The sequence below is a fragment of the Apostichopus japonicus genome, chromosome 4, assembly GCF_037975245.1.
Source record: "Apostichopus japonicus isolate 1M-3 chromosome 4, ASM3797524v1, whole genome shotgun sequence".
NCBI classification, from domain to species: Eukaryota; Metazoa; Echinodermata; class Holothuroidea; order Aspidochirotida; family Stichopodidae; genus Apostichopus; species Apostichopus japonicus.
Window position 1 is genome coordinate 23,823,711 of NC_092564.1, and position 22,526 is coordinate 23,846,236.

The window sequence follows — 22,526 nt, forward strand, 5'->3', positions numbered from 1 at the left end:
AAAGTTCATTAAATCCGTCTTTTCAACCATTTTTATTTTTACCCACCGTGCAGGGGGTCCTCCTGAGGTCGTTCTTCTCAAACGTCGTGAAAGCTACTCTCGGGAAGTTTGAGCAACGGAAGCTCCATCTGAGAAAAATCTCCTTCAGGGACCAGTAAGTGTTTCATGTTTGCTGTAAAAATAATTGATCTGGAAACCCCTGACACAAAGACACAAGATTGCACACAATTCAAATATAATTTACTGACCATAGCTTTACCAAGAGAGAAAGAGACTTAAAGGGTGTGAAGACTCTCGCGCAAAAAGAAACGTCTCATGCCCGTAATCTGACCTAGTTTCGAATGAGGTGTAACAGAAGTGTTAGACACCACCATCGATCCCAGAAAAATACACACACAGATTGCCACTATCGGTAATTAGACACTAGTGTACAGTCAATAAATTCAGCTCTAGTCAATACCCACAACACAGTGGACATCTCAGGTCTAGATAAAAGATAACAAGGTATCACGTTTCATTACTGTCTGCATTTTGTAACGGAAAGTTAACATTTTCAGAGCGCGGCACTCGGTTTGGGACGAGTCTTCAATTCCTTTAAGGTCAGAACGGTGTATTAATGTGGAAGGTTAGGTTTCAACTTAAGAGAAGGAAGGCAAGGAAATGTATGATTTCTAGAGGTATTCAAAGTGATAACCAATGTTGATTCAAGTGTCCTTTAATATAAAGTGAAAAAGATCATCACAGATTTGGGGAAATTGTTAAGGTCTGACAGATATAATTCTGTAGGTCCAGTAAAGCATAAAATATATATGGAAAAAAATTTTCATACTTAAATTGTTTTTTGACCGTTTTTATAAATACATTTATAATTTGATTTGTAAATTCAGTAATAGTATATGCCTCATGATGAGGGTGACCCCTTCATGTGAAGCTTTCGACAAAGATGGTGAAGCAACAGTGGATAATATGCAAACATGCTAAAAGCTCCGTAGATCATAAAAACAAGATGGACAGCAATAGTCGTTATCGCATGTTCATCAGCATTTGACTTGAAGGAACACAGTGCAAGAAATAAACGTAAAATTCCCATATTTATTGCTATCGAATGCTCTTGATTTAAGCCATCAAGGAGGAATAGCCCTGGAGATTGAGTTTGATTGTTTAAACTCAACTGTTTCTAGGGTCGATTCCAACACGTCCTCATTAAACGTAATTTTAAAGAAATCTCTTTGACAAGCTTACGACGAACGGGATGAAACCATTCTCGGTTCTTGAAGTTGTGGTCTCCAAACAGATTGTTATTATCTCTCTATTCGGTGAACAGATTTATCAGTAGATTTCCGCCACGTCATACAAGATGTCTGATTTTCACTAAAGGGTTTATTAAGCTTTGTCACCGTTTGTTTGAAAGCTGCACTTGTTAGTGGCTGTTAGTACGAAGGTCACACTGCAGTGTCACACACTAATCAACTTCTTGAAAGTTGGAAGTTTGTGTGTGTCACACAGGTAACAAAAGGATAGCCACCATATAGGGCTAATAGCTCATGGATTGCCGCAAATATATTGGTAGTCTGACCACGCTAAGTTACAGTTCTGAATAATATCGAAGATGAAATGCAGTTGGGCATATGAAAAGTTACTCTTTACTCCATCTTGAATATAGCCACATAATGTTAAGAGAAACATCTACTGCTCTTCTCTACAGCAACTCTCCCAGACTTCTTTTAAGCCGGAAATCAGTCAACGCCGCAGAGAAGTCGTTTCCAAGCAGATGGTTCACTTACTTCAGCAAGGTTAGTCTATCACCCTTGGCACCTGTGATGAAATAACATATTTGAAAGTGACGGGAGGACAGTTTTTGTGTAAACATATCCATACGATAAAGCTACACGGAGGATCCGATTCCCAATCTAGCTCAGGGATTGATTTCTTGACTCCTCCCTTCTCTTTACTGCCCCCAATGCTATCTTCGTCTCTCTGCTTGATCCCGACAGATGCAATCCGGGGAGATATTCATCCACGACACATCCATGGTCCATCCTCTGGCCCTCATCTGTTTCAGTAACCAACTGGTCTATTGTAAAGTTCCCTCTGCACAAGGTGGGTGTAATCTTCTCAGCAGCTAGAATTGGGCATTAATTTTTTTTATCATTTATTATTTAGGTTTACAGTCACGTTCAGGGCCAAAGCCCTCTCACACGACTTTATAACTTAACCCTGGTCATTGGTAACTTGTCACACCTACACATCAAAGTGTGCACAATTCAAACAATCTCTCCTGGGGCACCACAGTGCACCACAACCATGTATCCCCCGGGGGGCTTCCCATAGGGTGCAGCCACAAACCGGCGCACACAACTATATATTTACAAGTTACCTCGCAAGTCCCCATTTATACACCTAGGTGAAGAGAGGCAATGGAGATAAAGCGCCTTGCCCAAGGACACAACGAAATGATCTGGCCAGGACTCGAACCTGTAATCCTTAGATCACAAGTCTTAACCACTTGACCACAACACCCTTAATAGGGGTCCTGTCATAACCTTTTATCCATCCCCCACCAGGGGAGTAGGAGGGGGGTGGTGCATTTAATCATAGTATCATAGTAAGTACTGTTAAATGCACGTAATAGCTTGCCTTGCAATGATAACGTCATACACACAGTGTTAGTACACAGTATTACAGTATTAATCCCACTGTATAATCAAACAGATTTTACTTTACATTTCAAAATACCTTAAATAGGGTTCATTCATTCTGTAAGCTCCTTCAGTGCTATAAATGACCCGATTTTTTTCTCTTTTAATAAGTGTCTCTCATCCATTGGAATTATACAGTACGATTCTTCTTTCATACCAGGTGGTGCTTGAATAATAACAGATGATCAAATTTGTAAAAATTGCAAAATGCATAAAAAATTCACTTTTATCCAGAGATAGAAAGAGTCCTCGACACGAACGAAAATTCGTCTGCGGAGGATTGGTCGGAAATGATGAGGATCGTGGTGGCCGACGCTAGTTCTAAGACCATCGGGTCCTTCTATGCGACGAAAGACACCGCCAAGGTCCTCATGAAATTAAGGAAGGACATCAAGGGAATGGTCGATGACTCTTTAGGGTTGGACTACCGAGCAGATATGGTGAGTAAATATCTCATAGAAAAATAATTTTCAAATTATACATTTTGTTTTGGTTAAAATTCCAAATATGCATTCCATTATGAAGTCAAATTTGACAAAGAAATTAGCCTAGCTAGATACCTACCACCTCTTCTGCAGCTGGTGCAAATGTACAGCGAGATACGTCTTTCAGCATACCTCGGTTCTTGCGCAAAAGAGTGAGCCAAATCTTTGGGAAATGTTGGTTACATTAGTTGTGGCCACAACCACCTGACCTGTGAGTGATGGGGGGTTTATGATTTACTCTTTGTTTGAGAAAGAACACAAATGGAAGAAAGTGTCCCTTTGGTAGTATTGAGGTGTAGGCTACCTATTGTCAGTTATGAATGATGTAATAGGCTGACAGGACAGGAATCAAAAATTGTGTGAACAATGGAACAGCATTATTGGACATAATGAATCTGTAATTGTGGGCAATTAAACTGTGAATTTCAGTTTGTTTTCCCCAAAAATTGACAGTTTTTGGTTGAAATACTAGCTATGTGAGGAGTGGAACACAGATGGCACACTGCATATCCAAACAGTTTTGTTCAACTTGGGCAAGTCTTTGTGGTGATTTTATTTGACTTTTCAGCGTATGAGTAAAAGGGATTGCAATCCAACATCATACCTTTAATAACTTCCAAGGAAATACAGAAACATTGATTTTTAAAAGAATAGGCAAAGCAGATGTTCCACTGATGAACACAAATGAAGGTCACGTTGTATATTGGTCACCATTCTATAAAGCGAACACAAACACAGCTAATTATCTAATTTGTTGTTCTAAGTTTATATAAAACTTTGGTTAGCTTTTTTGTCGTCCACAAAACACATGCTACTCGTTCAAAGAGACAATTTTTTTTTAATTTCCGTTATTTCTTTAGACGCCAGCCATGTACAGCAGACACACAGCTCTCCTCAACATACTTTGTGACGTACTTAGCACTAAACAAGACCTATTCATGTCTCCGACAGGGAAAAAACAAGACAGTCAAATCACAGGTCGTTTACCAGCGACATGAGCTAGCCTATCGAACATACCTGGATGTGGTCACGTTATATCGCTAAATCTAAACTATCAGCAGACATTATTAATAACCATACAGAAAATGAAATCTTTTAACAACATTAATTCATTTAAAATGAATACCAAAGGGATACAAGATTGAAATCAAGCTGAAAAGTACAATATTTTTGTTTGATGCTGGTATTAACTTTGAAATCAATTCCCATAACCACTATGCAGCTTAAGTTCTTCAATTCTTCTTTTATATTTTCGTTATTTGAAATAACATAGACAAATTTATTATAAATTAAGGCATGTTTTTAAGTTGACCTAATTAAGAACTCTGTAGGTTTGACTAAATACAGATGTAAGGCATGTTTTTAATTTGATCTCACTTAGATGAACACTTTGTGGGTTTGACTAAATACAAATTGAGGCATGTTTTTAAGTTGGTCTTACTTAGATGAACACCTTGTAGGTTTGACTAAATACAAATTGAGACATGTTTTCAATTTGATCTTACTTTGATGAACACTTCATAGGTTTGACTAAATACAAATTGAGGCATGTTTTTAATTTGATCTTATGTAGATGAACAGCCTGGTTGTTTGACTAATTATATATTAAGGCATGTTTTTAATTTGATCTTACTTAGATGAACACTGCATAGGTTTGACTAAATACAAATTAAGGCATGTTTTTAATTTGATCTTACTTAGATGAACACTTCATGGGTTGGACTAAATACAAATTAAGGCCAATTTTTCTACAAATTTTAACAAAATGAAGTTACTTAAGCACATTGCTGTCTATTCCACTTCATCTTTATGAAAGTTACTTTTACTCCACTTTGGAAATGAGTTGTTCTAACCATCTTCGATGTTGGGAAACAATTTGGACGACTATAATCTTTGGAAATCGACGTAAGGAAAATTCAAAAGAATATCAAGTATACGGAGAACGAAACACATGGGTACTTAGTGATTTATTTGGAAGTGTTCTTAGATAACAAAGAGGGAATCATTTTTTTTGGGGGGGGATACAAATCATTGTCAGAAAATTTCCTTTTGCAGAGTTTTCAAGAAACTAATGAGGTTTATTTTATGATTAATCCCTAGCAACATTTCTATCAAGGTTTCATAATCAAGTTGAGAAGTTTAGTAAATATATCTGAAAAGTGAAAAGTGTTCTTTTTATTTTTGACCAGAAATAATAAAAGAGAGAGATAAATTATGAGATGTATTTTGTTTTTTCTTTTTCTTTGTTGGAATTTTACTTTACATCAGAGAAGATAAATTGACTGGGTGGACTCATTTTGATAAAATATTACAAAGAAGAAATGAATATACAAGTTGTGAATTGAATTTATTACTTTTCTTGCCATAATAACATTGTATTGTTTGGACTTATAGAATTACGAATCACACATACCATTAGTTCATTAGTACTGTCATTAAAAATGTAAAACTTGAATTAACAGACCTATATATACATTGAATTAACAGATATCTACATTTTATGATTCCATAAGTACAAGCATTTGTCACCATTACAGTCATGTATCAAATAGTTTGTGTGTTGGCTGTTATGTTTATATGTGTAGTGTGGGTTGTGTGTGGATAATACTACGTATGTGTAGATCTGATTATGTATGTTTTCTGTAATGTGTATATGTATAGAAATTTGTGTGTGTTATGTGCTTTGTATTTGTGGGTTGTGTGTAAATTATGTGTGTGCTATTCTTAAACCTGTTACATATGTCTTCTGCAATGTGTAGTTTACGTGTGGGGTACATGATATGCATTTGTGTGCAATGTGTAACTTTTTGTGTGATTTACATATACCACACATACATAAATTTGATAAAGTATTTTTATATTGGAGAACAAAACACCTGAGTATTTAGAGTATCTTTATGGTTTTGTGTTTTGATAAGGTGTGGTTTAAATGCACAATTTACAGCTTATATGGTACTTATCTGTGTGTTGTTCTGTGGAAGTGTTTATATATTTTTATATATATATATATATATATATATATATATATATATATATATATATATATTAATTTTTGTTTGGATTAGGTGTGGTTTAAATGCACTTTACAGTTCATGTGGTCTGTATGTGCATGTTGTTCTGTGATAGTGTGTGTGTTTATACATATATATTTGTGTTTGGATTAGGTGTGTTTAAATGCACAGTTTACACAAGTCATTCTTTTCTACTAAAGGCAGTGTAGAGGAGAAAAACCTGAATATAAGCACAGTGTACATATACACTCTCCAAACCATATCTTGTCTGACTTTGATAAAAAATGATTACAGGAACATCTGCAATGACACTGAAACATTGCATGATTTCAACCGTGTATGTTTGGATGTTCGTTCCTGGTAAGTTCGAGTGGTACGAAACGTGTGGCTTAAAATGTAGCAGGTAGAGTTAGTTTTTTGGTTTCTCCTATTTGCAACTGATTTGCTTAACTTCATATCGGACATAGTAGTGTCAATGGTAAAAGTGACTTTCCAACATGTTTATACACCCATATATCTCAAGTTAAGAGAGACTTTAGTTAACCTTCACACACTGAAGATTATACACTAGCATCTTAAACTCACACATATCATTTCACTTTTCAAATGTGCAAAATGAATCCTTGAAAGGACTTATTATTATTAATATTATTTTCCTGTTTAACAGATCATAACAATTATGCTTATTGACATCGTCAGTCGTACAGTAATTCTATTCATTATTTCACAGTCACTTGAAATTTCGCGATAAAATTTCTAGAAAAATTACAAAATGCAGATTTGAAGTAACATTATCAAGAAATATATGATAATTTGACTGAGTTCACGGATAGATATCAATCCACCCAGCCACCACACTCTTTACATTTAAACAACCGCATTCAAGAGATTATATTTTTCATCAAGGTGATAATATCTACAAATGGTAGTTTACTCAAGGTTTAATTAAGAAAGTCAATTTGAAAGGCAGGATTTAGTGCGCACTCTTTTCTGCTTTTAAGCATTTGCGGTTATTTGACAATGATCAAACATTCCTTAATGTGAAAACTAACACCAGGGGCTATGCAAATAGACACCTGCATCAAATCTCCACCACTCCGGATAGAGAAATCTGAATTTATACAATATGAGTGTTTATACATTCATAAAAAGAGTATTGGTTGCTAGGTAACAGGTGAGATTATTACACAGAAACCGTTAGTTAGTGAACACATACTGCAGCAATTATTACATTCTATGACAGACTATGTTATGCCCATTTATGAAAGAAGATCAAAAACAAAAAAATTGTAAGGTTGAATAATAAAAATGGTGAAAAAAAAATTGTATGGTAAATATATTGTAATGTAAAATGTAACGTATGTCGGGCATGACTCAACATAAATCAAGTATGTGTCATATTAATTTTGTAGAAACCTAAAGTTGTACCATTCATTGTGTCCCATATCAAAAACTGGCAGCCCTTTATATTACCACGACAACCGTCATAATAATGGGAAGCAATACTTGACCCTGTTTTAGCATTGATAAATTGGATAGGAAGTAAAAAGAAATCGTTGATAAAATTGGGGCGTAGGAAGAAATGCCATCGTAGTGAGAAGAAAAGTAGGATCTCCCAAATTTCAATTTTTTTCTCCTGCTCAAAAAATGTAAATTTATTAACATATTAGAAAACAGACTTTACTCCAAAACAGTCCAAAAGCCATAATAACAGAGTTCTAAGATAATGATTAGGCTGTACGAGTGGGTAGGCTGTGAGAGTGGGGGTTCAGTTTATAGTCTGTATAAATGAAATTCAAAATCTGACAGCTTTCCACATAGAACAACAATGCTCCATGTTCCTACATTAGACTAAGATTTTCATAGCTTTAGACCAAAACAATATTCGTTTCCCTGAAAGACCCATAGGCTTTCCCAAGTGTCATAACATTAGACAACAACAGAGATATCAATGATTTTTCTGTTAGGGGGCGGGTGATGTCTTTTCCTCCAACAATCATGTCAGAGACAGTCCCCAGAAATTTGCACATGAGCCATTCTCTTCAAACCATTCGCAAGAAAGAACTACCTCAATGTAACAGTGTGTCTGCAGGCTATCTACTATCAGTTCTGAGAGTCATGCGTGATTGGCACATCAGGATATCAAACACCCCATGGTTGGGGCTCCACACTTCAGAATATTCTCTGTTACATCCTTGTTGATGTACCAATTGACTACACTATATATTAAAATCAATCAAGTCACCAGAACACATAGTTAGAAAAAAGAGTCTATCGATACTGCCATAATGTGTAATAATGTTGTAGAAAACAAGGCGGATAATCTATGAGTAAATCATTCCCCTTCTGAATAGCTGTGTGTGTTGAAAATTACAGACACCAAGGTATTATTCCCTTTGTATGGTTTTATAAGGTTTGAATTCATAGAATACATATTTAAAACATAATATTAAGGTTTTTTTTTTTAAACTGTGTGGCATATATGCTTTTAAAGCATGTTTAAATCATAAGAATAAACATAAAATTCTAAACATTTTCACAAAGTACAAAATATCTCCCTCTTTGTTTTGTTCCTCAAAATTTCAAGAGGGTTCGTGAATAAATTATAATGGAATGTACATGAACATAGAACTATCTATCTGGACTAATATAATACAAAGATGAACTAGAAATACTTTAAAATATTTCCCCACTGGTCATCCCCTCTCCCTTCCCCCCTCTCCCTTCCCCTGCCTCTCCCTTCCTTTTCCCCTATCCCTCACCACCTCCTCCACCCTCCCATCTCCCAATTGAAATACATACATACAATGTAGTAAGCACCAATTTACAATGCACCCATAGTTAGCAGTGTTTTGTCAGACCCGAGCATGAAGACATTGACTACAAAATGATAATATTCACAGTGTTTAATAATAGACTGTCACAGTATCACTTCTAATTGGATTTGGTTTGCTTGTTACTCTGCAAACAGATCTCTGCAGAGCAGGCATCGATTACCAACGGTAGAACTCCCGCGTACCGTGTGCGACAAAGCATTTGCCTGCGTTCGTCTGATCGCAAGAGGTACAAATAAGTATGGATTGATTGCAATGATACAATACAATGAATCTTAAAAAAGTTTTTCAAAAGGACAAAAAAAAAAAAAAAAAAATGGCAGCGACACAAAGTGGTATCTCCTGAGTTGCGTGGGACTTTATATATTTTTTTTAAATTATTACCGCTTCGAACTGGATGGACGAGAGAAATTCTTCTCCAAGTTTATTGACACTTCCCGTTGGAGGTTAGTGACAGAGTTATTGCGTTCCCCTCCTTTCACCCAGGGGTGTTGCAGGACCTCCACTGCAGTGAAACGCTTCTTCTGGTCAACGACCAACAGGTGATCGATGAGATCCTTGGCAGCTGGAAAGGATAGGTCAATAAATGAACGATATATCAAAAAAAAAATTCTGTAGACGACGATATCACTAAATGAAATGCGCTGCCAAATCCTTTCTCTAAAATTATTAGTCCCCCCACTGCCCCCTCCTCCAACATGGGAATTGGCTAATAGCTGAGGGATGAGTTTTCCAAACTGGTGACTCCCTCTTGTCTTACTCTGACCTTTTAATGCTGGAGAGCATGAGGAGTGGTGGTATTAATTGAAGGCAAGTCAAAAGTAGGTTTCTAACTGATGGATATGATCACGAACAAACGTGAACTATGGTTCATATGTGTCAGTCACAAGTTAAGGCCATATTAACAGCACTTTAACAGTTACTTTACACAATTGGTGATCTTGTGTAAGACACTAGAAATCACTGAAACTGTCCTCTTAATACAAGTTGGATGACCAGTGGAATTATATTGAAAGTATTCTCAAGAATTAGACTTGTGACAAGCCCCAATTTAAGTAATGCCTTAAATTTCAAACAAGTTTGCCCAGTTAGCAAAAACCATAGACTGAAGTAATTCATTATATCCTCAACCTCCCCCCACCCCACCACTGCCCCCCCCCCAAAGAAAGTGCAAAGACTTTGTTTCAATTTTAAAATTTTATCAAAGCGCAGCCTTTTGATTCGGTGTCATGAAACCTCTTCAAAATATGAAACAGCGGCGTATTTTAGCCTGGTTAAAAATGCGAAACTACAGCCTTTAATAAAGTGTCTTGTAATCCTGCTTAACATATTTATCCAAATCCAGTAAATATTACATCTTCCCTGCCAACAGCTTACAAAGATACAGGCCAGCAAGTAGAACACTTCATTGAACCCTTTAGTTTTCCTTGAAATCTCTTTTCCGTTTTGCTATTTTATCAATTATTGCTTTTCAGAGTTAAGTTACATTTAGATACTTACATTTTGATATACTATTCCAGTATGGTGCTATGTACTCATACTTTCCAGCCTGAATTAGGTCAAACAGTTCATCTTGACTCCTGTCGGGGCTTCTGAACGGAGGGAAACCACAGAGGAGTATGTATGTGATAACACCAAGGGCCCACATGTCTACTGGTAGACCATAACCTAAAATAAAAATGTTTAAAAAGAGGAAGAAATATGATAAAAAACATTGTAAACTCAAGGTCTGAGGATTCAGCATGTCGTAATGAAAATAGCTATTATTACCAATGATGTCATCAACCACGATTCTGATTGGTCAATCTGGGACATTTAATTATCTGACCAAATCAAATCAATGGTTGTATACCAGGAATAGCAGTGTGGACCAAGTTGTCAGTAATGACACATGTATTGTTGTAGGAACTTTGCAGTACATATACAAACGGTAAAACTAATCCACATTGAAGTTAATTATAAAACAGTCAAACTTGTAAACCTGGCAAGAGAAAATGTCAGTGATAATTAAGCCATAGCACAGACTAACTACAAACCATCTATCAGCTTAAATCATCCCTTTTAAGCATAATATCTCAATGGTTTTCTGAAATATATCTTTTTAAAAATTTTGTTCCTTTTGCAAAGGATTAACAAAAGTACTAACATCCCAATACTTCAGCTCAGAATGTGTCTGCACAAGCTGTTAGAGCAAATTGTGTTGGGTTTTATACTATTGAAGAGCATAGGCAACCAGTATAGGCTGTATTTACATTTTGTAAGTCTTTGTGGTTCAAAAGAATTCTTCCAAACTTATTCCTGCCAGTATTTTAGGTGAAACCTAACCAATGCAAGTTTAAGTGTATTTAATACTACATAACCACACACTATATCACACACAACTGCAGCCACCATATAATAATAGAGTAAGTAATCCATGCATATAACCGACACACACGAATCATCCATACATCAATACATTATTTTTCGTACCTGTTTCTGCCAGTATCTCCGGTGCCACGTAGGTCGGCGTTCCACAGACCGTGTAAACCGGTTTGACTACTTCCATGGCCAGACCAAAGTCGGCCAGTTTAAGCTGCATCTTGCTGTCGTCTGTCAGGTTGACCAGTAAGTTCTCCGGTTTCATGTCGCGGTGAACCACGTTCATCCTGTGCAGGTAATCTAGCGCCCTCGCCAAGTCTCTCACCATCACCGAGGCGTCGGCCTCCGTGAACTTGACGCTGTCGATGATGGCATCGAATAGGTCGCCGCCGCGGATGTAGTCCATTATCAGGTAGATGTAGTCGTCCGTTTCGAACTCCTCGTATAACTTGACGATGTTCGGATGGTCGATCTCTTTCAAGATGGCGATTTCGTTCTCGATCATACTCTCCTTGCCCTTCAGCTTGGATTTGTCGACTTTCTTGATGGCAAACTCCTCGCCGGTGCTCCGAAGGACTCCGGCGTGGACATCGGCGAAGTTACCATCACCGACTTTTTCTCCGAGTCGATACCTTTCCAAGACTTCTCTATCGGAACAGATCTGGCGCGGCCTGATGACAAACTGGCCACTCTTTCCTGAGAATTCAAAGTCTCTGTTGGGTGAGGAGTTTTCCTTGAGTCTATCATCAAGACTGTCTGCGTTATTTCCATCTGTGCCTACCTCGTCATCTTCCTTTACAACTTCTATGAACTCGTCAGACTTACTGGTTTCGTTCTCAATTGTCTCAAGCAACTCCTTTTCCTTACCATTCTCGCTCTCAACATTATTAACCAATTCATCTCCTGGTTTATCCTCCTTCTCCTCCTCCTCCTCCTCCCCAAACTTTGCATCAAACACAAAACCTTTGTCATCATAAGAGAAGTCCACCTTTGAATCTGAAGGGAGGTCCACCCGGAACTCTGAAGAAACATCCACGTTCGACTCGGGTGAAAAATAATCCACTTTGGACTCGGAGGAAAAGTCCACTTTGGACTCAGAAGAAGCATCGTCCACCTTAGAATCTTGATGCCGAAAGTCCAGTTCTTCTGGAATGCTACTCTCCTGAGTTTTCGATTCTTGTACATCATCATCGTCCACTTGCAGACCTTCAAATATTTCTCGTTTGGCCTCATCTTGTGCCGTCGTACTGAGCAGTTTTGCCAGTACGTCTTCCTCCCCCTCTCCATCTTCCCCCTCCTCCCCCTCCTCCTGTAAATTGATCAATTTATCAATCTCTTCATCTACCCCCTTGTTCTCTCTCACATCTATCCCAAGTCCACTCTGAGACAAATCTTTGCTCACCTCCTCTTCTTTGTCGCTGGACTTCCTCCTTTTCTGTTTATCGGATTTCTTTTGTTTTCTCTCCGTCTCTCGTACCTCTCTCTTCTCCTTCGGTTTCTCCACTTTCTTGATCTCCCCCGACGGTGCCTCCTCAGAGTCTGGCACCCGATCGAGAGGACGTTTGTCCTGTTTCTTTCTCTTCCCGTCCCTGGGAGATACTTTCTTTCTAGTTCTGTCCTTTTTATTTTCAATCTTTTCTGTCTCATCCTGTACGATCAGATTCTTTTTGATGGTTATGTTCACCGCCGAATCGCTTGCCTCTTCCGTTATCCGTGGAGACCTGCTATCCACCTTCTTCTCTACCTCCTCCCTTCCTTCTATTCCTTTCCCCTTCTTACCCTCCTTGACACTGACCCTGTTATCCCCAACCTTGCCCGGACTTGAGTCTCTAACGCCTGTAAGATTATTCACATCCACTCGTTTAGCCTCAGCTTTTCCATCGTCAATATCTAGTTTAACACCTATCTCTCTTTGATCACCCCTGCCGGCCAGCTTAACTCCTCTAGGCTTTGACATTTTATCGTCTCGTTGCCGATTACCCTTCCTCCCTCTCGGAGGAAAGAGGCTGGGTATCTCCTGTGAGCTGACATCGTCGTCGTTCTCGATGCCGCTGTCCGCTTTGAGTACGTGCTCTTTCAATTGTTTGTTTCGTAACTTCCTGGACAACGAGCTATTTGGCAACACCTCCTCTAGAATCTGGACGAGTTCGTCTCCCGTGACGGGGTTCCTCGCCGTAGCACCGATCACAACGCTATCCTGATCCCTAAAGAAATCCCCCACCCCGCTGATCTCATCTCCTTTGGCACTGTAAAGTTTACAGATTTTGTAATTTCTATGATTCGGGAGCCCAAAGGCCTCTGATATATCCTGCATGAGATGTTCTAACGAAAGAATGCTCTTGCGGTTCAGCAGCAAGGACACCGATTGGTAAGGCTTCTTTCCAGCTTTGACGATCTTGATCAGCTTGGGTTTGTTGTTCAGCGAGCTCAAATACTTGGGCGGGAGGGACCTGGAATCCGCCGGAATATTCTCCGACTTCTGTCCGGTCTGGAAGGGGATTGGCTCTGTTCTGCCTTTGCTCTTACCATAAGCTGTTGCGTATTTACCACCGGCCGGGTAAGAGCTTGCCATGGATTGCCCATAGTGGAAGTCTGTACCAGGATCGGTTTTCCCTGAGAAGAAAATGAAAGCAATGAAGGTCCATTCAAATATATATGGTAAAGTAGGAGACCTTGATAGCAAGGTGATAAATGATCATACTGTACATGAATGGATGTAATGCATTGGAAAGAAACAACTGAGGCTATATATATGGTACTGTAATATACAGCTCACCACACAGATAGCAACTACAAAGGATAATAGTCTGCAGTACTACACAGATAAATAACTTACTATACATGTATCTCCGCTGTGCAGGATACATTGCTGATATCTGCTACATGATACGACTACACTTTATTGAAAGCATCAAGGCGTTTGACAACTTGGGTGTCAACCTACAGTAAGGAGCACACAGTGTATGGCTACTGTACTGTAACTCTTATTCAATGGAGTATACATGCGACAGAGTTAGGGAAACCCTAGTGGAGAGTTTACTGGGCTATTCCCATGGCTACCTGGTCAATGTTGGTATATACAAGCTGGTATATACCCAGGCAACCATTTAATGGTAAATACACCTTCTAACCAAAGTCAATACTAAACTGTCACCTTACGCCTCGTTATCAGTGATACACGTTGACCATTCATATTGACTGATCGGACACTAAGCAAAACAGTACCTTCCATGAAAAAAAAAAAAAACAGCCCTTTTCTAAATAGTAAATAAAATAATTAATTGATGACTGTTAACTGGTACATACATGTAATATGTATGGATACAGGTGCAGTGGATAGTCCAAAAATATGACAAATTAAAGATGGAAAAATCACAAAGTTAATCTTTCTTAAATGAGGTGTAAGCAGCTGGTCACATTTTAGATCATTTATTTAAAACTACATACAAAACTATGTACACTCCTAGTCTCCTACTAGTTTTTATACTAGTCTCCTACTAGTTTTTGTCCCTTCTAGATATTGCTGTTACTTGTCATTTAGCCTCTGAAGAAGATCCTGCTAGGATCGAAACGTCAGGCCAACTTACTTTTACACATTCTATTACACAGGCTCTCTAGTGGATAAGCAGTTTGCTAACAGTTTTATTTTATTTTGATTTTAGTTTTTATACTAGTCTCCTACAGTAATCAACTAGTCTACCCCAATGCCAGATTCACTCCTTTCCACAATAGCTGGTACACAGTACTAACTGTACATTCTTCTGTATGAATGCAGGAAAAAGGCACTTAACCACAATAGGGAATACCTTAGGTTTTTTCCTCCTAAATTTTGGTAAATTTTTTAGTTGAAGTGGCACAGAAGTCACATTTGCAATGTGTACAAAAAAACTGTACACAACTTGGCATAAATTTTTGCACTAATAAAATTAAATACGGCCAATCTGCTGCAAATGTTCATTTTGTTATGTGATACCAAATGGACTAATTCCCTAATTCACTTCTTTCCATTTTCCCAGACTATTATTAAAACATGTTCTTATTATTTCTTTCACAATTTCCCCTCTCCTCAGCCATGCAACTATATATGCCATCCTTTTCCTCTCTTAATTAAACATTTAATCAAATTGACGATGTGTGAAGGCATTTTGACAGAGAACTGTGGTATTTTTAGCATTGCAGGGCAAGACATGAAATTTCAAATTTCCAGGGAACCATTTTTGTTTTCCTTTTTTTTTGGTCATCTTGTTAAAAATCAATACAATATTCTAAACTTTTGATGCAAAATTGTTCCTGATTTCTTGAATATCCAGCTGCACTCTTCACCAGCTGTGGCGTTATTTGCTGTGCAATAAAAGCACAGCGAAAGAACTTTATTTTATAATGGATTCTTTAATCAAATTTTAGTTCCCATGGTAACAGCCTGACAAAACGTCTCCCTCCTAGAGTGTTCTGACTGCATTTAAGTGGTTAATGCATGCATGGATGCAATGCAAGGAACACAATTCTATAATTATTATTGTGTTGTTAATATCTAGTCCACAGTTTTTCCTCGAATACGGAACATTGTATGGTAATATTCAGTCTACAATTTGAAACGTGTGCAATTTATCCAAAATGATTGTTGTACACTGAACGTGCAACACACAAAGATACAAAATATTAATACAAATGGTATATATATATATATATATATATATATATATGTATATATATATATATATATATGTATAGGTATATATATGTATATAGATCTACGAAGGGTTCACGAGGGTGTGGCTCAAAATTATCAAATCACAGTACAGTAGTGGAGACGTTATTCCGTCTCAAATACTGTTGTTTTGTAATATGTACAAAATTTAATTACACTATTTAGTTGGAAGTAATTAACTGCCATCAGTCTGCAGAGTCATATCACCATATAACGTCTACGTACACAAAACGACTTACTTTTGTAGGTCAAACAACTAACATAAAGCATGATCAGTATGAGTACAATATAAGTGCTGAGTATAATACGGGTGTGGCATAATAGTACTGTGTACAGTATATAACATTTGTTCAATGTAAAACAATGCACAATGAATGGGAGTGATACAAGGCTAATTAACAGTTTTTACTGGGGCATCTCTTGTCTGACGGTGATAATCAGACTTACATTTGCTATGAATTTTATGCAATATCCTAACAAGGTCATCAGTGTTGTAGGAATTTGTCTCCCATATATGTTAGCACATGTAAAAAAAACTGAGAAATTTTTGTTCTCAGATTAATGGTACATTTTCCCTAAAGTTTAACTGAACTTAAAACCTAATGTTACGTATGTACATTGTTACGTACTTGTTGTCTTCCAGTTCTGGTCTCTAGCAGCACCATATTTCAGTTTCTTGAATTTCTCAAAAGAAGCGCAGACGTACGATCGGCCATCTTTGATCTCCTCGATGCGCTTGACCTCCGTCCCACCGTTGGGGGTGTACAGCTTTCTCACGCCGTACGGGAGAGAGACGGCCTTCGTCAGGTCGCTCAGCAGAGCGTCCAGTGAGAGGTACCTCTGGGGCGTGATTCTGATCTTCTTCCCTTTGTAGAACTTGTCCCCATTGCGGAAGAATTGCACCTGTTTGGGCAGCTTGGAATCGTACGATACTTCCTCGGTCGAAGACTGATTCATGAAAGAATTTCTCGAAACGCTGACGAGGTCTTCCTCCTGGGGTTCCGGTGCGGGAGGTTGGTCGAGAGGTTTCTTCCTTCTCCTCCTGGCAAGCGGCTTTGAGTTGTGGGGATAAGCTACGAGGGTATCGTCGATGGGATTGAGCCATCGTCCAGACGGCTTGCTCTCTGGTAGCATCCCGTACATTGCTGCTACCTCAATACCTCTCTGCACTGTACATCCTAATAAATTTAAAGAAATATAGGCAACATGAGGCATATCATAAATTAAGGTGTGAATAGGTAGACAACCTCTCTGTACAATACATATACCTACTGGAACAAGAAAAGAAGCATAATGTCAAGGTGTTTCTTAACAAAAAGTGTGCATCATCATATCCCTGTAACCATTACGTTACATCATTAGCTAAGAAAAAGTACATGGCTGATTCAATTTCTCCTACTTTGTGAAATTCTGTAAGTATTGTAGAAAAAACTGTTTCTTAGTTACTAAATAGTTGTGAGACAATTATATTTTCTTTGACCTTTGAAAGTGTGTAGGACATCATAACAGAAGTGGGTGGAACTGAATTTTATTATCTGAAGGCTTTGTTTAGAGTGCATGAATATCAGTATAGTACAGTACAGTACAGTAAAATGCATCATGTCATATCAGTACAGTACATCATACCAGTATATATAGCCTATGGCAAAGTTTTTGCTTGAAGCTTTAACTTGAAAGAAACAAATAACTTAATTTTATGGAATCCTCTATTGTAGCAAACATTGAAAGTTATGCAATTAGTGTGAAAGAGCAATATACAACATTTTTAAAATGCCTTCTTAAAGGTCACAGTTGGTAATATGTTTAAATTTTCTTTAATGTGTACATACAAATTTTAACTGGATTTGAGGGTGGGGGTGTGGTATGTTAAGGACTTTCCTTGCAATATCAATTATGATTCTATGTGTAAACGTCTGTTGTAGTACACCCATTTAAAATAGCTAATGTTTGTGGTTGTGAAATAGCAAATAACTTGAGCACCTTATATAAATATAATAAATTAGGCTAAACTGATATAAGCTCAAATATGAAAGACCACCATGAAATTATTCTCTTCAAGAATTACACAACTGAGACATACACATTGTACACATATGTATACAAATTAACATAAGCATGGTATATAATTATTGGAGAACTCAGGCCCTTTTGACATATAACAGGACTATAGTCAGAAATAATAATCAGAAAAAAATCCAAAAAAAATTTATTTAATTTTTTTTTTGAAACTGGGAAGGCAAAATGGCACTTCCTTTTTCTTTATTTTCTTGTAATTTTCTCTCCTTTATTTTGTGGAAAAATAGGGACAGTAGAGTAGCTGAATAAAGCAGAAACTAAAGAAACAGAGATTTTTACATAACGCAAACTTGACCTTCTTCCGATACAAAAAGACTCTACATTGAGATTATTAATGCTCAACTTAATCCTGGGATACAGTCTTTGTGAATTGTTTCCTTCATTAAATGTGTTCGAAATTTTTTGGGCGCAGACAGTTTAGACGATGCACTCAATTACTTTCAACAGTCAAATTATTTCATTATTAAATTTATTGCCCTATTTCTTATACAATTAAGGACTGTAATGAATGTCACTTACATCATGTACAGTAATTTGAAGGTAATTTGATAAAGCTGTAATGGGTGGTTTCCATAGAAATATTGTTGCTAAATGATGAAGAAGAAGAAGACTGACTTAAATGGGTCGACAAATGGAGCGAAAAAATAATGTCATATAATTATGCAAATGAGTCGTATAAGAATGAGAAGGCCAAAAGAAAAAAGATTAAAGTGAAAAAAAAAAAATGAAATAAAAAAAAATATGCTCACACTGAACAGTTTAGCTAGAGAGATTGAGTTTTCAAAACTGCTGAAATAATTTGGGGAATCGACAATTTGACAAAAGTAAGACAAGAAACGAAGTAGAATTCAAGTCATGATACTGATTGTGAGTGAATGCAGTAAATTAAAGTCGCAAAACGTGTTTGTTGATGAATTTCGGAAAACAAACTTCCAAAGCAGATTCAATGTTTCTTATTCTAAATGCTGTATTCTGACCAGGTGGGTTTAATAGAGAAGAGCTGTCGCAATCGAAAGAAAGAAAGAAATTTACTGTTGCCCTTATGGCACAAAAGATTTACCATAAAATCACTGCGACCGCCCATATCAGCATGTTCATTAATACACAAATGTAACTATATACTCGTATAGTCCACTTTTTTGACCCAATTTCATTGAGGAAACGTCTGAAAACACCTGTTTATTCCTTGCAATAGAAAGGAACTGACACAATTTTGCAAGCTACATCGGTAACACTGAAAAAAAGATACTATTCAAGAGAAGTGACCTAAACGTGAAAGTATGCCTAGCATAACGGTTGTAAACAAAACAGATAGATTTGATTGCGCATGATCTGTTGGGCGAGGCTTGCAAATTTTGATTGAAGTTTGAAGGATCAACAGGCTTGTTAAAAAATCTGGTGAATTTATTCAGCTCATAATGTCTAACCACAGATAACTCAATCAAAATGATGATTATTAACAAGGGCGGCGGAACCGGGGAGCACAGGGGGCACGTGCCCCCCCACTTTTCCTCAGGTTAAAAATGTGCCCTTTTTCTACATAAAAATTTCTAAATAAAAAAGAGTTTACAAAGCAAAAAAATTTGGTTTGAGGGGCTGTAACGACTTGCCCGAAAAAATATTAGCAAAATTTTTCGCGCGCTCCGCGCACGTTCAACATGTTAAAGTGCATATCATATACAGTAGGCATGCGTCAGTTATTACATCGCAATCATTTTGCCGTGTTAATACCCTTCCATATTGGTTATAATTATTGGGAAAGTCGTTACAATAATAATGATCATAATAATATCAGTTTATTCATTGAAAAACACACAGCAAATTATTTTTCTTTCAGTAGGTGCCCGAAAATTCTCAGCATATTTCACGAATTTTCACAACAATTTTTGGTTGGGGGGGCTGCAGCCCCCAGCCCCACCGCCTCCTACGCCTATATTTACTACCACAAGGCTTCTAACAATCTGGTGAGTGCCATTATGCATATTCAATTTGCCAAAAAAATCCTAAGGCATTTCCAAAAATGCATTGCTATATTACATTGTGACTTTGTAATAAGCAGAAGCCATTATTTTTTCCTTGGAAGGGGGGGGGGGGCGTTGATGGAGTGATGTGTATACGCAAATAAGATAATAAAATAATAGTTATAAAGGGTACTAAACATCAGGCTGCACCACTCCAATCGAATTTCTGCAAAGTGCCCTTCGACGTCGGTGCCGCTCCCCAGATTAAAAGTGCTTCCGCCGCCCTTGATTATTAATATGAAAATTGCATAGAACGGTTGTTATTTTCACTGAGCTTTTTTTTGGCAAACACACATTGAAACTTTAAAGTGTCCATGTATACAAGATAACCAAATCATGCAAAATGCATGTTCCAATCCAGTGAAAATTACACACAACTATTTCACATATATCTTACATAACTGAAAGTTATCCTAATATTCATCTTTTTGTTTTGTTTCCAAGAGTAGTGTATTTCAAAGAAAACAAAAATGATTTAACAGTACACTCTAAACTTATAATCTCTTACTATATATATGGTGGGCAGGTTGTGGACAAGCATCAAGACAAAATGCCATGGGTATTATAACAAAAGTCGAACAGCATAGAACTTATTAAATTTATAATAATAATAATACTTATTTATTCTGCGCCCTATACGGAAGGTCTCAATGCGCTTCACAAGAAACAAAATGAGTACAAAGATATGTAGCCTACTTGGCAAAAGGTACTCTTTGTAAGCCTAACAGCTATCATCTTGAATTTTAACAAGGGGATGGGGAGGGGTGGAGGGAAGGGGGTGATAAGTACATCTGATCAATCGTCATCGTGGAATGATGTTTTGTGCGCACTTAAAAACAAAGATAGTTTGCTGTGATTACCGTACCAAATGGTAAAAAGGAAACAGTTTGTGGCATATATTACATGTACAAAATAGATTTCAAGTCAAGAATTTACATGTTTTAGGCTACTTAAAACTTCCTTAAAACTGGAGTTAATACATTTTACAAAATTAGAGTATTTGATCTATTTCCTTTCTTTTTCGAGGGGGGGGGGGGCCGAAAATTTGCTTTCCTGACATTTGGCTTCTATTGCAACCATCATGTCACAGCTTCAACAGTTGTATCATCTAACTAGGGCCTAGTCACATTACACTTGTAACTACCTATACTTATTCTGAGGCCTTGGCTAGGCCTAGTATTAACTTTTAGTAACAGTTAGGTCTAAGTTCTAACCTAGGCTATAGTCTTTACGGTCTCCTTCACTGAATGTTTACCATAGAGAAAAGAGATCAATACTGTGTTTAACGAGGAGCCTGTGATTGTGAATTCGTACCACTTCTGAGATCAAGTCTCTTAAATTGTAACCTAAATTAGATATTACCATGTCGTAAGTTAATATTCCTAACTTTAGGCCTTAGCATAGATACTGTATGTTCTACTACTAGTATTTATAGTAATAGTATTAGTAGTACTAGGGCCCAGGTCCAAGTAATACTATTGACTCAGTGTCAGTAGCCTAGCCTACATCACCGAAGAAAGGGACATAATCTGCGGTACCTTGACGACCATTTCTCAGGCTGGAATTTCATGTTAATGTCGCGGTTGCTGACTACAGTATGAAGTTAATTCTCCGCCAAACATTTGTTTGATAACACTTTCCGCATATATTAACACTGACGGTAACCTTCCTGATACTCCACACTCAAAGAACTAGCAATCAGTGTCTGCAATAATAAGTCTAATTGTGAGATGAGCTTAGGCCGTCAAGATAATACACTGCACAGTGCGTTAGTACTTCCATATATGCTACAATAAATTAGCGACCCTTGCAACTGCAATCAATTGAATGAATGACGTGAGTCGACCAATCGCTAAGCAACCTGTATAAACACATGCACCGGGTCAGCCCCCATAGGGATCCCGTTACAAGGTACGCCTGGCAAATCAGTTCCTATCCGTCTAATTGCCAATTACTTGAGCTTTCTGAAACCCGAAAAGGTTCTGACATACTGATGAAAACTTCATTAAATTATCTTTGTAGTATATTAAACTTTGCACTTAATTCATGTTTAGCTACAAAGTATAACAAAGTTAGTAGTCCGGACGAAAATTATGTAATGTTTTCGTCCAAAAAGATGCAATACTTTCGACCTAAGACTCATGAAAGAGTTGGGACCGGTATGCGTTACACGCCCTTCCATATAGGCCTGCCCTTTCCCCTTCATTTTCTTTTTTAAACTAATGTTTGCGAGCCAAACCCTGTTATATTCAGTATTATACTGAAACCTCTGAAAGGTGGCAAAAGTCATTTGTCAAAAAAAAAAAAGTATAGGCCTTTTCCAATTTAGTC

General features: G+C 37.4%; 2 protein-coding genes across 4 annotated transcripts in view; one reads left to right on the forward strand and one right to left on the reverse strand.

Annotated features, from left to right (window-relative positions):
- Positions 1–8,018, forward strand: part of LOC139966858 (ATP-dependent RNA helicase DHX30-like) — a 41,183-nt gene extending 33,165 nt beyond the window's left edge. For all 3 annotated transcript variants that reach the window (XM_071970284.1, XM_071970285.1, XM_071970287.1), the window contains 5 exons: positions 54–154; positions 1,706–1,793; positions 1,995–2,100; positions 2,934–3,139; positions 4,045–8,018. In XM_071970284.1, the coding sequence (XP_071826385.1) occupies positions 54–154; positions 1,706–1,793; positions 1,995–2,100; positions 2,934–3,139; positions 4,045–4,182 (639 nt within the window). In that variant the 3' untranslated portion in view covers positions 4,183–8,018. The remainder of the gene's footprint in view (positions 1–53; positions 155–1,705; positions 1,794–1,994; positions 2,101–2,933; positions 3,140–4,044) is intronic.
- A 1,390-nt stretch (positions 8,019–9,408) lies between these two features.
- On the reverse strand, positions 9,409–22,077 carry LOC139966862 (uncharacterized). The gene is made up of 5 exons (XM_071970296.1): positions 21,734–22,077; positions 16,728–17,276; positions 11,502–14,003; positions 10,530–10,697; positions 9,409–9,594 (listed from the first exon to the last, which is right to left on the reverse strand). Exons 2-5 carry the CDS (start codon positions 17,239–17,241, stop codon positions 9,410–9,412), a joined length of 3,369 nt encoding a protein of 1,122 aa, XP_071826397.1. The 5' UTR covers positions 17,242–17,276; positions 21,734–22,077; the 3' UTR covers position 9,409.
- Positions 22,078–22,526: the final 449 nt, after the last annotated feature.